The 16,955-nt window shown below is 46.6% G+C and overlaps 1 protein-coding gene across 6 annotated transcripts in view; it reads right to left on the minus strand.

Moving 5' to 3' along the window:
* FBXW11 (F-box and WD repeat domain containing 11) overlaps nucleotides 1-16,606 on the minus strand; it is a 65,593-nt gene extending 48,987 nt beyond the window's left edge. The window contains exons 1-4 of one of the 6 annotated variants that reach the window (XM_052684906.1): nucleotides 16,495-16,606; nucleotides 8,619-8,692; nucleotides 6,101-6,209; nucleotides 1,394-1,495 (exon numbers count right to left, since the gene is read on the minus strand). In XM_052684906.1, the coding sequence (XP_052540866.1) occupies nucleotides 1,394-1,444 (51 nt within the window). In that variant the 5' untranslated portion in view covers nucleotides 1,445-1,495; nucleotides 6,101-6,209; nucleotides 8,619-8,692; nucleotides 16,495-16,606. The remainder of the gene's footprint in view (nucleotides 1-1,393; nucleotides 1,496-6,100; nucleotides 6,210-8,618; nucleotides 8,693-16,494) is intronic. The other 5 variants (XM_052684907.1, XM_052684910.1, XM_052684909.1 and 2 more) reach the window with 5 other exon arrangements.
* Nucleotides 16,607-16,955: the final 349 nt, after the last annotated feature.

The following is a 16,955-nucleotide window of genomic DNA, read 5'->3' on the forward strand; positions in this document are numbered from 1 at the left end:
AGAGCCCAGCCAGCCCAACACGTGGCCCAGCAGCTTACCCCCTCACAGCCTGCAGTCACAAAACCAAGACACTCAGCCACCACCTAGAAGCCTGTTATTAACAGCAGAACTGCTGCTATCTGTTCTCAGGCCGTTCCACACAGCTGCATGCCCAAACTCCAAGGGCAGCTCCAACCCTGTGTCCCACACTGTCGTGATTACAAACATCTGCTGTTACCAGGGTTTGGCCACGATGCAGTAGCGCTTCCTGTAGGACTGCTATCCATCTGTACATTCACCTTAGAAACTTTATTCTCCTTCACTTAAAAACCGAAATCACAAAACATTTCAACAGAAAAAAAAAACGTATTGTAACAGAAATCCTAAAGTTTAATGTTGAAACTCAGAGCTGCATTTTGCATGCCAGAGGTTCTCAGGCAGACTGTTACTCTCTAAGGCAAAGCATTCACATTACCCCGCGTCTGAGTGGAAACAGACTGACTGCAAACAAAGCTCAGCTTGCTTACGTTCTCATTCACAAAAGCAATGTCTCTCAAACATTCATTTTGTGCAGACCAAACCACTGAACAACGCCACTGCGTTACAGAAGTTACCAATATGAAATAATCATGACATCTGCTACCAATAATACATCCCCAAACACTTCAGGAAGTGCCACACAGATAATGCACGCGTTCTACATTTAACTTCCAAGGTAAATATTTTGGGAGCTCAAAACTGAGCTGTTATCAAAAATCTCCGTTTCGTTATTTGTCTTTTCCAGTCCCTCCCACACCAGTAAAGCAACAGCAGCAATTCCCCATCAGTAAGAGCCACCCCCACCCCCCGCTCCTCACTTTCAGAAGCTGAATTGCTAAGGGACTCTGTGAACTCCAAGAGCTGCAGGGCTCCATGCTGACTGCCCTGCATTCAAACATGCGCAATGATGAAAGTAAGGCTGTAACCAGGGCTGTATTTAGTAGAAAATTAAAAGCTTATCCTTTCTAAATTAAATCACAAAAACATTACAGGCTATTCAGTTCATTGCAATTTAAGAGAAATGGCAAAGCTCATTATGTGTTGTGGGTTTTTGTTGTTTTTTGTTTTTGTTTTTTTTTTTTAAATTAAACAAGAAAGCAAAACGTAGCAGGCAACATGCACAACTATGCTACTTATATCACAACTTCATAAACAGGCAATAAAACACAAAAGCTCACCACCCCCCAGAGAACCTCCTGTACAGAAAGCACTCTTAAGGTTCACTCCTACAGTGCAGTTAAGTAGAAGATTTCAGAAAAAGGATGCACAAAAAACATTTAGCAGACTTAACAATTTGATTAAACAAGAGTCCTACGAGTTTAACAAAGTTCAACAGCATACGCATAACATTTACAACAAGAAAGAAGAAAGGCACCTGGAGACATCTGACACTGGGCATGCTCTGCAGGCATCTCAGTGCGCACATGCTCTCTACCAGGTTGGAGCAGCCTAGCCACAAAGACCTTGGCACAGAACACTGCAGGGTGACAAAAAGGAAGGAAGAGAAGAAGCAGTTAGATGCCACAACAAATCACTCAACGCAGGCAACTCATTAGTACGTTCACATGGGTACTTATCTACAGCATTTCTACGTTCATCGCAAGGTTAGTGGCCAAGGGTAAAATAACAACTGAAGATCCTTTTCAGGAAATAAGCCATCCCTCTGCCCTGGCAAGGATAACGAGCTGATTTGCCTCACCTGCAGCTGCACAGCTGCGGTGCCCAGTGCCCACTGAGCTCCCTCCCAGCAGTGCCCCAGCTGCAGCGGCTCAGCGGCGCGGGGCAAACCCCTGCTCAGGGCTGGGACTGCCAGGAACTGCTGGCTTCTGCCTCCCCACCTCCCACCCGGGTAAGAGGAGCACAGGAGCCCTTCATTAAGCGGCAGCTCTTCAGAACGCAGCCCTGGGGAGCTGGTGATGAAGGTCTGGCACCCCACTTTCCCCACTTGTGCTTATTTGCTCTGACAGCAAAGCCCGTATTAACTTGTGAGGTTACAGCCTAGGTGTGGGACACCGACACAACCAAAGATAGTAATTTTGTTAAAAGAGCAGCTAAGTTCAGGCTGCCAGACCAAGCTGTGCTTAGTCAACATGCACGGTATCCTGATTAAATGGGTCAGCGGGGGAAGAGCTGGTGTTATCAGTTAAAGGTATCCTGTCAGCCAAATTACAGCCCAGCAGTATTTATGGCTCATCTCACCACCCGAGCTGGGAAGAGCCATGCTTAACCACTCAGTGCCACACTGCTGACACTGGAAGCTGGGGAAAGTTTGCAAACATGCTTCTGTGAAGCTGGAGAAATTCAATGCAGACAGACTCTCCAGACCTTTTATAGCCCCGTGGTATTATTTCACAGCTCCTTGTAAGGATACAATAGTACGCTACACAACCATCAGATAAAGTTAGAGAAAAGGATTCAATTACTATCAAGCAGTCACAGGCCCAGCCCTGAAGCCTGCCTTCCTGTAATTTTCACGTGGGCTTCCAAATTAGTTGTAACAAATACCAAATCATTAAAAAGAAAAGCCACAGATGAAGGTGAGAGCAGAAAACCTGCAGATGAAGGCTCAAGGAGAGTGGTTAATAAGCAATGAGGGGAAGGAGGGAACCCAGAGCAGCTGAGGAGGGCAAAACCTTTTTGCAAATTTTATTTCATATATTACAAATAAAGCACAAGAAAGCCTATGATTTTCACTTCTGTGCTAAAGAGAAATGAAAGCAAAACCAGGACAAGATGATCCCAGCAGCACCAAAACCCACTTGATTTCTCTCCTCCAGAAGAGTGCAACTCCAAATGGAAGTTCTGCCCTATGCACATGGAATGAGATGTGGAGATTTTATGGACAGAGGTAACAATAAAATTAATGCTTTTTTGTATTTTCTTTCCTTCAATATCAAATAGATCCTTTTTATGTTCTTAAAAGATTATTTAAAACTTAAGGAAATGCGATTTTCCATTCAGCTACCAATTAACTCAGTATCTACAGCTACTTGACATGACATATCCTCACACAAACACTTGGAATTCAGTCCCCAGAACAGCTGTAGACAATCAGGGCAACTGATATCAGGGCAACTATCTGAATTTCAACAAGACAGCAAGAAAAGATTTCTGTTGCTCAAGCAGGTTGTGGATGCCCCATCCCTGCAGGCATTCAAGGCCAGGCTGGATGTGACTCTGGGCAGCCTGGTCTGCTGGCTGGTGACCTGCACACAGCAGGGGGTTGGAACTGATGAGCACTGTGGTCCTTTTCAGCACAGGCCATCTACAGCTCTGCCTTAAAAATGAAGTACTTAGGCTGCATCCGTTTTTAGGAATGGCTCTCACTAAATGAGCTCAGTATGAGGAACTGAAGAGCAACGAGGGTAACCTGAAAATAACTGTTTAATTTACTTCAAAACACATTAGACAAAGAAGCCATTTCCACACCAAGTCTAAGCCACACCAAAAACCTCTCCACGGCATTACGAAACCTTGAATAAAAGGACTTATAAAGAACACTGGACACTTCAGTGTAGCAATGATATTGCACAATGCTACAAATTAAATACTGCTTTCTACTTCACATTAAAACAGCAATGTGCAAATATTTGCGGGCTTCCCTGACGTGTTAATTTTCTTGACCTGTCTGCATCAGCGCCGTCAGTCAGAAATATGAGCACAGCACTGTATGAAGACTTTTACTTTTTGAGTAACACCCACCTGAGCTTCTGCCCTCACTTTCCACTTGCCTTGTAGCAGGTTCCCAGCGAGCTGCAGCGCTATAAATAAAGACTGGGAACGGGAAAAGGAAGAGAAAACTGCATGACTAAGTCCTTGCACAAGGCTCTGGTTCCAGAGAGGCTGGCTCCTGCCCCAGCACATCCCAGACAAAAAGTGGGGGGAAAAACATCTTCTGATATATTGAATTGTAATAACTTTTAGGACAAAGGGTAAAAACAACCTCTCAGCCCTGAGCAACACGACGTTTTGTTCACATGGGACCTCCCATATGTGCAAAGCGCTGTTTGCTTAAAGCACTGTAACAACATCTTTATTTCAGTGCCTCTACAATTACATTTACTTCCCAACTGAAACATTTGTGATTTCTTTCTTATATTATTCTGTAGTGCTCACCAAGTTAACTCAAGAAACACATATGGACTTGAGCTTGTGCTCCCAATGGAACTGACACACATTTTCGGTCTGGTGATGGCAATGCTGCAGTGTCACGGTTAAGGCAGCATTAATTACTAACCCTTATTACCACAACGTCTATAGAGTACAGGAATTGTGACCTCAACATTTTTCACCAAAATCACATTCTATTTATTTATACAGAGGTAACTTGAGGAATCTCCATTTAGCGTGCTAGGTGCACAGCGCGGGGAGTCCGTTCTTAATGCAAAGCCAGCCCTGCACCTGCAATGCTTCTGGGCAGGTCAAAAAAGGTTGGAGGAGTTACTTCCTAATTACAAACAGAAATACAGAAAATGCACTTGGCAAGAAGTGTGGCTAGCCAATGAATTCACTCCTCCTGCAATGACTTACTGATCACACAGTTGACTACAAAATCAAAATTGCTTGTATGCTCCTAACAAACCATCCGGGCTCCCACGTTCTGAAGTGCTTTTCCCATCTTCCTCATGAAAACCAACCAGCTCCTCAGTGCTTCAGCTCTTGTTCTGCATTTCCGCAGAGCGAAGATTCAGACTGGGAAGGCCAGGTACAACCAACAAACCTCAATCTTCCCCCTGAGTTCTCTTTCAGGTGTTTAGTTGTAAGAGACTCATGTGCTATTCAAGATTTTCAATTTACAGTGCAGTTTACTTTTTCTTTAGGCCCGGAACAACAGAACTGATGTCTCTTTCTTCCCATTAGTGATTAATATTGATAAACCCATAGGGTAACAGCTGGTACTTGAAATGCTCTGTCTGGGAACAACACACCCACTGGCATCCCATGTTGAGTGCCGCTGAAGGGGGATTCTGACACACAAACTTTGACTTTCAGATGGGATGACTACAGAAGTTTAATGCTCCCAAGGCAAATTTAATATCAAGCCCAGAACCTTCTCAAAAAATCAACATGAGCCACAATAAGAGAAAAAACAGAAAGCAGTTAACACCATTCAAAGGCCTTCAGTATTATTTTACACTCGGCAGGGTACAGTTGGTGACCACCCCATCCCTTTTCCTAGCTGGGACGTCATCTAGATCTTACCTGGTGGCTTTACCTGAAGTGATCATTCAGAACACTGATAAGCAAAACAGTGCTGAACCAACTGGACGTTGGAAAAAGTACCCTGAGTATTCACAAGTGGAAAAGTAGAAGTGTCAAAGTATATTCGTAATTGTGATTAATTAATTGGAAGCAAAGTGTGTGGGCATGCACATAACACAAAGAAGCACGTTCCACAAGTGACAGCCTGGCTTGGCACAGTCGTACATTCACTACGTTGCACATTTTGGCACACTTGGTATTTTTGCTGAGGTCCTCTAAACCAAAGAAAATTTGTCAGACCAATAGCAAGACTTTGCACTCTTCCTATTTTCATTTCAAAACCAAGTTGTCCCTTGAGAGGTGTGGTGTATTCACATGCGTCACACAGGTATGGACTGGTGCCATCACATCACTACCTTTCCACATACAAAATGCAATCTCACATCCAGTCTTGAGCGGCTGTTTGGAAGGCTGAGCACCACCCCCAGAGTGCAACTCCTGTGCTCAGCTGCTCTGCTTCAAGAATGGCCACACTCCCGGGTCAAGCAGGCGGTCTCCATGCAAGAGATCTGGCTTACTCTCGCTTTGCTGTGTTTGGAAGAGCTGTGAAAGAGTAGCAAACTCATTTGAACTTGTGAAACATTTTTGATTTTTCCTTTCCAATTAAAATAATAGGAAACCAATAGCTGAGTCACACCTCCATCAGAAAAATCTATTCAGATAAACGACTGCCATTCCAAAAATATTATAGCTCAGCCTCCCAGCTGTCATTCAAGACCTGCACGTAAGATTCTCGCATTTGGGGAGAACACTAAGTGAGAACTCAGGAAGCTCAAAGCAAGACAAATGAGAATTTATCCGAAAAATTGTTTTCCATTACCACGCAGTTCTTCTACATAGGGCAATGAATTCACAGAAGCGTGATCAACAATGCAGTCCCGCTCTGCTCCTGAAGATCAAAGTATGCGTTCGCTACAACAGAACAAATGCTACAAAAGGAACAGGGGTTCAGTGGAGAAAAGATTAAATGCATTTTCTTTGAATACAGCAACAACCTTACTCCATTATAATTCATTCGTCAGGATAAAACTCGTGAAATGCAGCATCTCGTTTTTGGGAGGACATGGAAGACTACAAAGAAAATCCCAGTACATTTACAGCATAGTTATTCTCCAGCGTTAACTGAAATCACTCTAAACCTTCTGAAATAGAGTATTTAGGTCAATCTTTACGTCCTTCATACACAACATCCCAGCTCCAGCAGTTTCAAAAGCTCAGAATTCCAACAGTCCTTGCTGCACTCGCACATCCTACGTTACACAGAGGCCCCCTCAGAAGAAAACTGGCTTTCCTTCCCTTATGCTGAAGGAGCAGAGGTGTTACAGGCCTTCATACAGCAGTACACCTGCTAACAGTAAATCAGAACCGGAGGAAAAAAACAGCTGTAGAGACCTGGTGCTGCCTACTGGAATTATAAAACTTACAGTGAGTAAATCAAACACTTCAAAAAATCTAGATGAAGCTTATTAAGACTATAAGAGCTGGCTCTGACTCTTTTCTGTATTAAGTTATGAAGGATAAGGACTAACGCAATCTAACAAAAATTAACCTGATTTAAAAAATCAGATATGGACAAAGCAGTGTGCACTTTAACTTGGAAGAGTTGAAGTACACGTGAAATCCAACCTCAGTGTGTTATAAAATGCTACAGACACGGTCAGTGTTTGTGTTCCTCATGCTGCAGGGGAGTATTTCAGCAGCCTTTGAAGCTGACTTGCACTTTACTCTTAAAAATGTAGGATTCAAAACCTGGACAAGAACTAAGCCTGCAATGTGCATACACTTACATCTGTGCTCAGCTTAGCTTTCTGAATGCCTCTGACAGGACTGTTCTACGTTTCAAGCAGTTCAGCAATTCATACAGTATTGAATACCAGCACACAGGGGATCTTAATCAGCAGGAATACACATTACAGCGTCTCCTTCCCTCCCCCCAGCGCGTGTTAAATTATTTTCTCATTGCAGTTCTCATCATTAGAGATGTCAAGATCAGTCCTGTCTCCCAGTTCTCTCATTTTAGAAAAGGGCACACACTCAGGGCAGCAAACGCTCCAGGAGATTCTATTGCAGTGCAGCTCCAAAGTGAGGGATGGCCTGATGGAGAAGGAGAGACTGCAAGAAATGTGTCAGACTAAGGATTAACCCTCAGAATGGGTGGGATTTTTCAGACTGTACTAAAAAGCATGCCCAGGACTTCTTCACCCTAACCTAATCACTCAAGTATTCAAAAACTCAAGCATGGAAACAACAGTATCCCATGCACAAGCAATTCATTACGTACGTGTTCATCAACTAAATGCAAGTAAGATTTTTGCAGAAAATACCATACCAGCAAATGAAAGACACAGCTAAAATATACAAGGTATCAGCTGCACCTACGAGAGTTTCTTCTATGATATATTAAATATTGAGGCCTTAACATCTGTTTGAATAGCTGTCTACAGAGGAGAGCACTCAAGCAGCTTAGTGTAATTGCTATTAATATCAAAAGGAATTGAGGTGTACCTGCTTCACACTAGCTTTAGAAATGAGTTGACAAGTTCATTAAAGCACTAACTCACAACAGAGCCGGGCCTTAGGAGAGGGGCTCACCTTCCCACTGGACATTCAAGGCACATAACGTTCTTCTCTATCAGCCAGGGATCTGACTTTTCCTCCTAACACACACAGATACCTCCCAAACTTATCTGAGACACCATACTGCAGCCTTTTACAGTCATTTCAAAGTCTCAGAGCAACAGGACTCAAAACACACCCACAGTGCTACTCTGAAACAAACCTGCTGCAGCTCTGCAGCACCTCCTCAGCACCGCTGTGAGAACCATCACTAACAGAACCTGAAATCTCCCTAAGGATTTAAAATGCTGGTTCCAAGTGCTGCCCTGAACAGCAGGACAAAGCCACTGCAATTTGTAACACAAACGAGTGGAGAAGTTCTCTACAGTTCCGATGAACTCACGAGAAAATACAGCCAGAAATCAGAGCAGATAGCCATTAGTTTCTGAACTCAACAGAAGAGTTTCAAGTCATTGATAAGGCTGCCTCCACTTTCCAGATGCAAGATCTGGGACGTGTTTCCTTAGTGCCCCTTTGTCTGTAGGGACTGCTGTCTAGCTCTGCAGATGGCACATCTATCCTAGGCCTTGCCTTCAGAGATCAGCAGCATCCTAACAAAGCACAGCTGTCTCCCCTGAATACACTCCTCACTCCAATCTCACACCGGCAGCTTGGGGCGTTCTGCAATCTGAGGGACATCAAGCAGTTAAAGCAGGTACTGAATTTGCGGACAAACTCATCTAAGCAGAAGCAGCAGGATATAGTACAGGGTGACTGCTTACCTGAAACTTTGTTTCTGCGCTTCAGATCCACCAATCCAGAATGAAAGGGGATTCGAATGGGCTTTCCTTCTTTTCTGTTAAAAGAGAGCAGCCAATCATCTTCAGCTTGGTGTATCTACTCCTTGCTTGAATGAAATCCCAATTAAGCACTGCTAGCACTGTTAGACAGGGCCAATACACCTTACCAGTAACACCTGCGTTAGTGGGGACATCGGATTGGTGGATCTAAGACAAAGAAATGGACTCACAGACAACAAATTGCCCTTTCCCATGTTCTAAATGAATGAATCCTAAACAAATTGTTTTGGGACAACAGCTCACTTTGCAAAGATCAAGATGAGAAGAAACTGCGCTGCCTACGGAGGAGTGACCACTACAGCTTCATCCACCAGCGTACAGCTGACCACCATGCTGTGTGCACTGCCAGGCTGGGAGTTCATGGCTTTGCGAAACACTGCAGTAGCTCTCCTCACCTTTCCACAAAAAAGCTCCAAAGCATTTCGTTGCCACGTTTGAGTTTTGGTTTTTTTCCTTTTCCAGACTCAAAATGATCCAGCTTTCCTCATGCACCAGCAGCACAAATGGAGCCATCCATCCGCATGAGAGCACTCAGTACTGCTGCACCTCCAGAAAAACCCGGAGCTGGGAGAGAGCAAAACAAGGCGCGCTATTCCTGACCGAGAGGAAGGGCACCCCTCCCAGAGCAAGATGGTAAAGGACTTCGTCCAGAACCTCCAGCAGCATGCTTACAGTAGGAGACCAAGCCTTTGAAGTAGCTTTAACTGTAACCTAAGAGAAAACCGAGCCTGTGGAAGTTCCAACTACAGATGTAACAGAATAATGAAAGCCTACTCTGAACAGACCAGGCCGTGTGACTCCTAGCCAGACCTTTCTGCAAGTCTGAGACAGCCGACAGAATGATTTCCTCTAACCCCAGCCAGAAACAGCAGAAGCATTTTCTAGAACACACCGCTGCACTGCCCACAGAGCAGCTAGCTAGCACCATCTCTCACACTGACCTTTCCAACCCAATCCTGGTACACCAGGAAAGGAGCATCTCCAGCGTGGGATGATGTTTTGCTTTTCGACCCTTTTTTAAAGCAGGCATCAACCACAGGGCAACATACATTTCAAAGGTGAAGCGGGGCTGTAAGTCCAATACCATATCCAATACATGAACCTTAATGCTGCCAAGTAAAGCAATAAGATGTCACGGCATATGACTCAGAACTTTAAGAGTACAATATAGCTCAGCCAGCTATCAAAATTATATAAATGTACTGATTTGCTAAATCAAAACAGAGCCAGCGGGATGTCAGCAGCAGAGGCACAAAGGCATGAATGTGAGTGTGACAGCACAGGTCTGATTTTTCTCTTGGAAGCTCCTCTCCATGGAGGAGCAATGGAGACAACATGAATATCGAGTTTCCCTGGCAAGTCCTTTGGTGCCAAGACAGAATTGCTTCGAAGATCTCCTATCAAATACAAGCTGTAATTGGAGCTTAAGTTTTGCAAACAGATTCTGAGTATAGGCTTTCCAAGAGCTTTTGTCTGAAATGCTTCAATTGGTGTGACTTAAAAAGACAGAAGATTTAAACAGCACATCAGTGTGCAAGCCGTCCTGAGTACACACACCTCCCCAGGGGGCACACAGTGCAGGCTGTACATGGCTTCTGTGACTAAATTCCACACTGTGGAGCCCCTCAGCAGCACAAAACAGAATGCAGCCAGGCCACACCATGCACAGCTGGCTGCCTCAGCCAGGCCGGTGAAGGAAACAAACTTTGCCACGCTGTATGGCCAAGAGTTGATCCAAAAGCTTTATGCCAGTTTACGCAGAAATCACACTGGTTCCCCCTATTCCTAGCAAGCAGGTATTTATCAACATCTTAGAAATCTGTCTGCATTTGTATAGGAGTGGGCCCAGGATGTGGAACTACTCTGTGCTTACCTCTAAACACTCTGCGGTTGCAGGTTACAAGCACAGGGATGCAATTCCTACAGGGATCTGTTTCAGCAAAGCAACAAAGAAACATCACACCTCCCTCAAACACTCCCGTTGTTACGTTTGCCTGTTTGAGAAAGGAATTAATTTCCCAAAAGGAGACTCCCTTTTTTTATTATTAAAGCACAAAAGGTATTGCAATAATTCTGCATTATTTGGTCTCGGTCATGCACCACTTACAGTGGGAAATGCATGGAAGTAGCACAGGAAAATGAAGCAGGCTGTCAGATGTAACCCCAATGAACTCATAAATACACCAAGAAACTGGAGAAGGGAGGGATTTTCCAGAAAAACTGGATTTGCTGTGAATAACGAAGTACTATCAGTACCATGGAAATCAAGCTGTGAAATCGGATTATGTAATAAACAGTAGCATTAGTATAAAGAAAACATCACCAGAGAAAAAAAGCTAGAATGTAAGTACTGTTATTAATCAGCATTAGTTTAAACAACTCAGTACATATCCTCGTTTCCCTTCCATTTCTTCTCTCCCTTGCAACAACAGCAGCTCGTTGCAGAGCAGCCCTCTTACGGCCGTGGTCCCTCATTCTCTCCCACACGCCATTCCTGTCTCACTGCACATTTGCTGCACCATCCATTTCATATGAAGCCCATCTTGCTTTTCACCCTTCTGCACAAGCACTCAAAGCAGCACAGGAAGATGAAACTGAAAATGCCAAAGCAAGAGTGACCTCTAAACTGCACAGCAGTAAAACGTAACGCATCAAAAGCCATACATCAAGTTGATTTAACAAGCAGCGAAGGTGCTTTAGCAAACACACACAAAATGAAAAGGTACATCCATCCTTCAGAGAACGTCCCCTGGCCTCTCTCAGGGTACAGCTTGGAAGAAGACAGCTCTGTTTGTTTTGCTGAGATGCTGGTGATCCAAATTCTTGACATCCAACAACTCTCCCCAAGGGACAGACAGACACAGCCAGCACGGCCTGAAACACCACCGCCATCCATGCGCCCTGTCAGTTCCTACAGGAGCACCCAGGAGCAGCTCAGAGGGCTGGGCTGCTGTGCCTGCCCGTGGGTCCGACCCCATCCCACACTGCCAGTAGCACACTGGGTTTTTCTCAGCGTGATTCAGGGCCTGTGCAATTTCAGCTCAGTGCCCTGGAGCTCCCTGGGGATGCTCACAAGGGCTGGAGGTCACACGTGCTTCTCAGGCACCAAGGCAACTCTGGCTGCTGCTCTTCATGTGCTCAGCGCTGTTGCAGAGGCTGGCAAATCAAGTCATGTTAGATAATTTAACTGAAATGAGGCAAAAATAATCCCAAATGAGATTTAAAAAGCCTTTGGTGAAATGCCAGCATTGAGCTTCCTGAAAAAATTGCAAGCTTCCCTTGGAAAGAATTTAAAGATACTTAGGATCAGAATTTTCCCCACAAATGGAGCATCTGCAGTCCTCCATCTGAACAGACCAGTAGCTGCTGCCATTCAAAGCAGAACTTCAGCTGGCTTTTCTCACCCCTTACCTGCCCTGAGCATCTCTGTGCTCACCACCGCCCTTCTTCCCTTGGTAATCAGTTCCCCACTCAGCCTATTGTTCCACCAAGCCCTTCCCAAAAGGTACAGCTTTCCTCACACTTCCCTCATTTCACCATAGCTCTGCTGGCTTAAATTCAGTTACCCAGCTCTAATTCATTTTCCTAAGCTCTTCCTTCCCATTTTCTGTACTGCTGCCAAAGTCACAGTAATCTATTCACTTTACATTTTCATTCCTCCTCTTACGGGCACTATGAAATGTGACTGTCAGTCTAGTGACCTCTGCAGCAGCACAGATCTTACATCTACTGCCCCAAAGGCTCTTCTGTGCCTCCCGAGCAGCCAGCAGGCAACCTCACCACGTCAGACACCTGCCCTCACCATTTCCCTTTCTGCCCCTAACTGATGAAGCAGCCCAGCATGCTGCTGGCTGCACACTCACATGTCTGACACGCAGCTCAGAACACTGCTCATTTAGCTAATAAATAAAGAGAACTGTAAAGCACAGCCTGCTGTCCTAGCAAAGCACAGTAACTAGTTAATACACAGGTCTCCAAAGGTCCTGCTGGCTCTCCATCTACTCCCAGGCTTTGATTAAGAGCAAAACAGCGACACTGGAGCCAGAACAGTGCCTCCTTTGTTCCAGATGCAAATACGATCATCGCCCAGTCCATCACTATCTCTATCACCACAAGAGTAAACCCTCTGAAGGATTCCTCTGAAACATTTGGAAAAAATTGAACAAAATGCAACTGCTTGCTTGGCATGCACTGATTGAGACACTGATTGAGAGGGAAGAAACAAGGCAGAACATTATAGGCCTACTGAGATACATCCAGCTGTTGTACGTGAGTTTCCAAATGGAATGCTCAGGTTTGTTTTGCACAGTAAAGCTTCACACCGTTTGGGGGCACGCCACCTCCAGCTGCAGTGACCCAGGGAACTCAAGTAGCACCAGCACGATCTACACAAGTTGCTGCTGGCAATACAGCGGTCTCACAGTGGTCCTGTGAGAAACGCTCTGTTCTGAGATGTTACCTTGTGAATTTGAAGACCTGCAGCTCCCATCAAGACTCTGCCAGGAGAAACCGAAAGACTTTTGGTAACATATTGAATTATAGTTCTTCATTTATTTTTTACAGAGGCACTTAAACACTGGACAGCAATGAGAGACATTCTAGACAACAAGGGTGCCACACAAAGAAAAATATTTTCCATGTAGGTAAGTTTGAGATACAAATTCCAATAACACGTAAACAAGCACATGTTGGTGGTTCTGCTGAGCACAGCCCTCCTTCCCAGCGCCCCTCCACGCCCCCCACATGGAGCAGTGGTGTGCAGAGCTCCAACCACCAGCTCTGCAGCAGGAGGTGAGCGCTGGCAGCACAGCACAGCGCATCGAGGGCACAGCAGGAAGAGCTGATGGCAGCTCAGTGAGTGGGAGCCCTCCAGTAACCATGTCCTGGGGTGCCCAGCAGGCACTGGGAGAAAAGGATACTTTTTATTTGTGATCCAGGTGTTACGATGAGGGCAGTTCCACCCGTGCCTGTGTCACTTTTTAACCTGTACCGGATGTGTTTTCCACACCTCTACGTTCTTGTACAACCGCATTTAAGGCAAACTAAGAAACTAACTATCCCCTGTCTTAAAGCCTGAGGGGGAAACAAAAGCGTGGCTTAGTGCAGCTTTCAGAGGGAAGGAGAACCACGAGGCTTTTAGCAGGTATTCAAGGCAAACGCGTGTAATGGGTTTGATGCAACTGAACTCAGATTTTATAAACAGCTCAGGATGCGTTGGTAAAAAAAAACAAACACATTTCACAAATCATTTGTTGTCAGTATTTCACCTTCAGAAAGTTTGATCCTTTAGAAGAGCAAAAGGGTTCCTGTTATCTGATTTCACGGACAAAACCAAAACCTTGCAAAGAAAGAGCCCTCTGCATCTTTTTGGCAAGCCCTCCATCTGTTCTGGATTACCTCCTTACTCCTCATTGCCAATCCTTCACCCGCTCACAGCATCCCATGGACACAGCGCTCCCCGAGCCCAGCTGCAGCCCTGCATCCCCCCAGTGCCATCACAGGCCTGTGGGCCAAATACCATCCCGTGTACAACTGAAAGCCACGGAAAGTCCTCATCAAATCACCTGCTCATCACTGTTAAAAGGCTAACGACGTGTTTTCCACAGCTAGAACTTCATAGCTAAAGCCTCCAGCTGTCGTAAGACGGCGACTCCAGAACACTAGCTAGAACTCCATACAGCAAACAGAAGTTGCCACTCTGAAACCTTAAAATATTTCTCTTAGATTTCAGCTTTAAAAATAGACCAGTATTATTTCTATGACTGATTTTTCTTTAAATAAGCATAAATGACCCAGCCAGTGCAGGAGAAGTTGAGGGCTAGAACACCCTGTTCTCTGCCTTAATGCAACATGTTGACACGTTATCTCATGTTTATCAGCCACTCAGAACTGCTTTGTATTTGCTGCTCAGAACTCCTGCATCATCCATCTGCAGCTGCAGTACTGGGGAGTCAGCTCTGGCATTGGAAGGCAGTGAGCAAGCACCCAAAGTGCTGCAAATACGGCCTCCTGGATCAGCAGGAGGCTACAACTTCTCGCCTGCAGTAAGCAAGCACCCGTTCTTTCTGACAATAACACTCTTGAACAGAGGAGCATCCATCAGGTCCTGCACCTCCAGATCATTTCTGGCTTTGCAATGTTTACTGCTGCTATTATCAACTGATATAAGAGTGCATAAAACACTGTAACTGCTGACTGAAAGCTCTGTCAATACAACTTCTACTTCTGCTCTGCTTGTTTCAGCAAACCTTCCAGAGAATCTCATCTGCCACAACAGCAGAGCACAGAACCTTTGTGCCAGGGCTCCATTTCAATGGGCTTTTGGTGACTCCAGAGAAACATTTCTGCTCAGACACAAGTGGTTCTCTGCAAGCCTTTGCCAGGATCAAAACTAAACTAAGGATTTGCTAGGATCAAAACCAACTAAGCTTTATGGAATATCAATTTCTATTGGGAACTACAGAATTAATTGTTCATTTTACTAAAATTTTATATTAATTTGCTTTGAAAAAGGAAACAATTTGTTTCCTAAGTCTCCTAAGAATTGAAAATTTTAATATCCATACATATTTGCCTTTCCCTTAGCACATTTCCAAGATGCAGCTGTAACGAGGGGACAGAGCTGCTATCAGAAATTACATTTGCTTCTGCCCGTTGGCAATTTGGCCAAAACCAGGGAAGACGTCTCAAAAGGGAGAGTTGTAACAAAGGGCAAGCAAGAAACCTGAGTGAGGCCACCGTCCCTCCCAGCCCCATTGGAGCAGCTCACACGCCCCAAGGCCAGGCGGTATTTGCAACCCGCTGGCATAGTTAGGAAAGCACTGCTGGGATCCAGTTGGCTGTGTTGGAAATGCAGAAGGCAGCTTTCTGCAGGGAGCTGCTGCTGGAAGACACAGCTGCACCGCAGCCGCTCCGATGTCGCTGACAATGAGAGGGAGCTCCCCAGATCCACTGGGACAGTGGGATCACTGAGATGGTCTTCAAGCTGCTGGCCTCACCGACGGGCAGAGAGCACCGAAATGCCATCGGGCCGTTTCCTTTTGGCCTTCCATCTGTGCTTACACACAGCAGGCAACACCAGAGGGAAGCTGGCGTTTTCCACAGCTGCCGTGTGAGCGGGCGCTAAGCTAGCTAAAAAACCCCAACCATCCGGTGCCTACACAGCGCCCAGCTCCCCCTCACAGCACAGCAACAGCCCATTTCGGGTTCTTTTACCACCCAACTCCATTGCATCGTGCTGAATTCCGTATACAGCAGCAAATACCGCATACGGCGATACAAAATAGAACCGTCGCAGTACCGGTGATTCTCACTCTTGCTCTCAGCTCCCGGCGCCGCTCCCCCCCAGCGGTGGCGATGCGGGTCCTTCCCGCCGGGCCGCGGTTCGGCCGCTCCCTGCAGGGCTGGCGGAAGGGCCGCTCCCCCCGGGCCCGGAGTTCCGGACCGGAGCCGCGCACCGGGTGCAGGCAGCCGGCCTCCAGCCCCCCCATTCACACAGCGATCATTTGGATGCGCGGTTTGGTTTTTTTTGATTTTTGCTTTTTGTTTTCTTTTTTTTTTTTTTTTCGTTAGTTTCTCTATTTCTTGAATTAGCTGTTTGCTTTTTTTTTTTTGCTTCTTTTTTTTTTAACGCTTTTTTCCTCAGCGGCCCCCCAAAGGAGGAAGGCGGCGGGAGGAGCGGCGCAGCGGCCGGGCCCGGCCCGCAGGAACCTCCAAGCAGCGCCGGGCCCATCGGGCCCACAGCGCGGCGCCGGGCCCAGCGGGAAGCTGCGGAGGGGGAGGGGCGGCCGTGACTCACCATCAGCTCGATAGTCTTGTCCTCGATCACCGAGTCGGGCTCCATAGCGGCGGCAGCTCCGCGCGGCGCCCGCCCGCCCCGCGCCCGCCAGGCCCCGCCGCCACTCGCTCGCCCGCCCCCCCGCTCGCGCGCGCGCACGCACGTACGTGACGTCACGACGCCCAGAAGAAAAGCGGCGCCCGCCGCCTCCCGCTCTCCTCGAAGCGGACCACAACTCCCGGCGGTCCCCGCGGCGCCGCGCTCTTATTGGTTGCGGCAGGCGCCCGGCGCGCTTTGCGGCCGCGCGGGGGTCGCCGGGAAGGCGCCGCGCCGCCTGACGGGCCACGCTCGGTAGCAGGCCGGGCCCCGGCGTGTGAGCGCTGTGGTGAGGGAAAATGGCGCCGGGCGGGAAACGGCGGGGCTGTGTGCAGCCTCGACCCGCAGTCAGCTCTCGCTGCGTTTCGCTTTTTGAGCCCGGTTTT

Source organism: Tympanuchus pallidicinctus, unplaced genomic scaffold (genome assembly GCF_026119805.1).
Source record: "Tympanuchus pallidicinctus isolate F22 unplaced genomic scaffold, pur_lepc_1.0 scaffold21, whole genome shotgun sequence".
Lineage (NCBI taxonomy): Eukaryota > Metazoa > Chordata > Aves > Galliformes > Phasianidae > Tympanuchus > Tympanuchus pallidicinctus.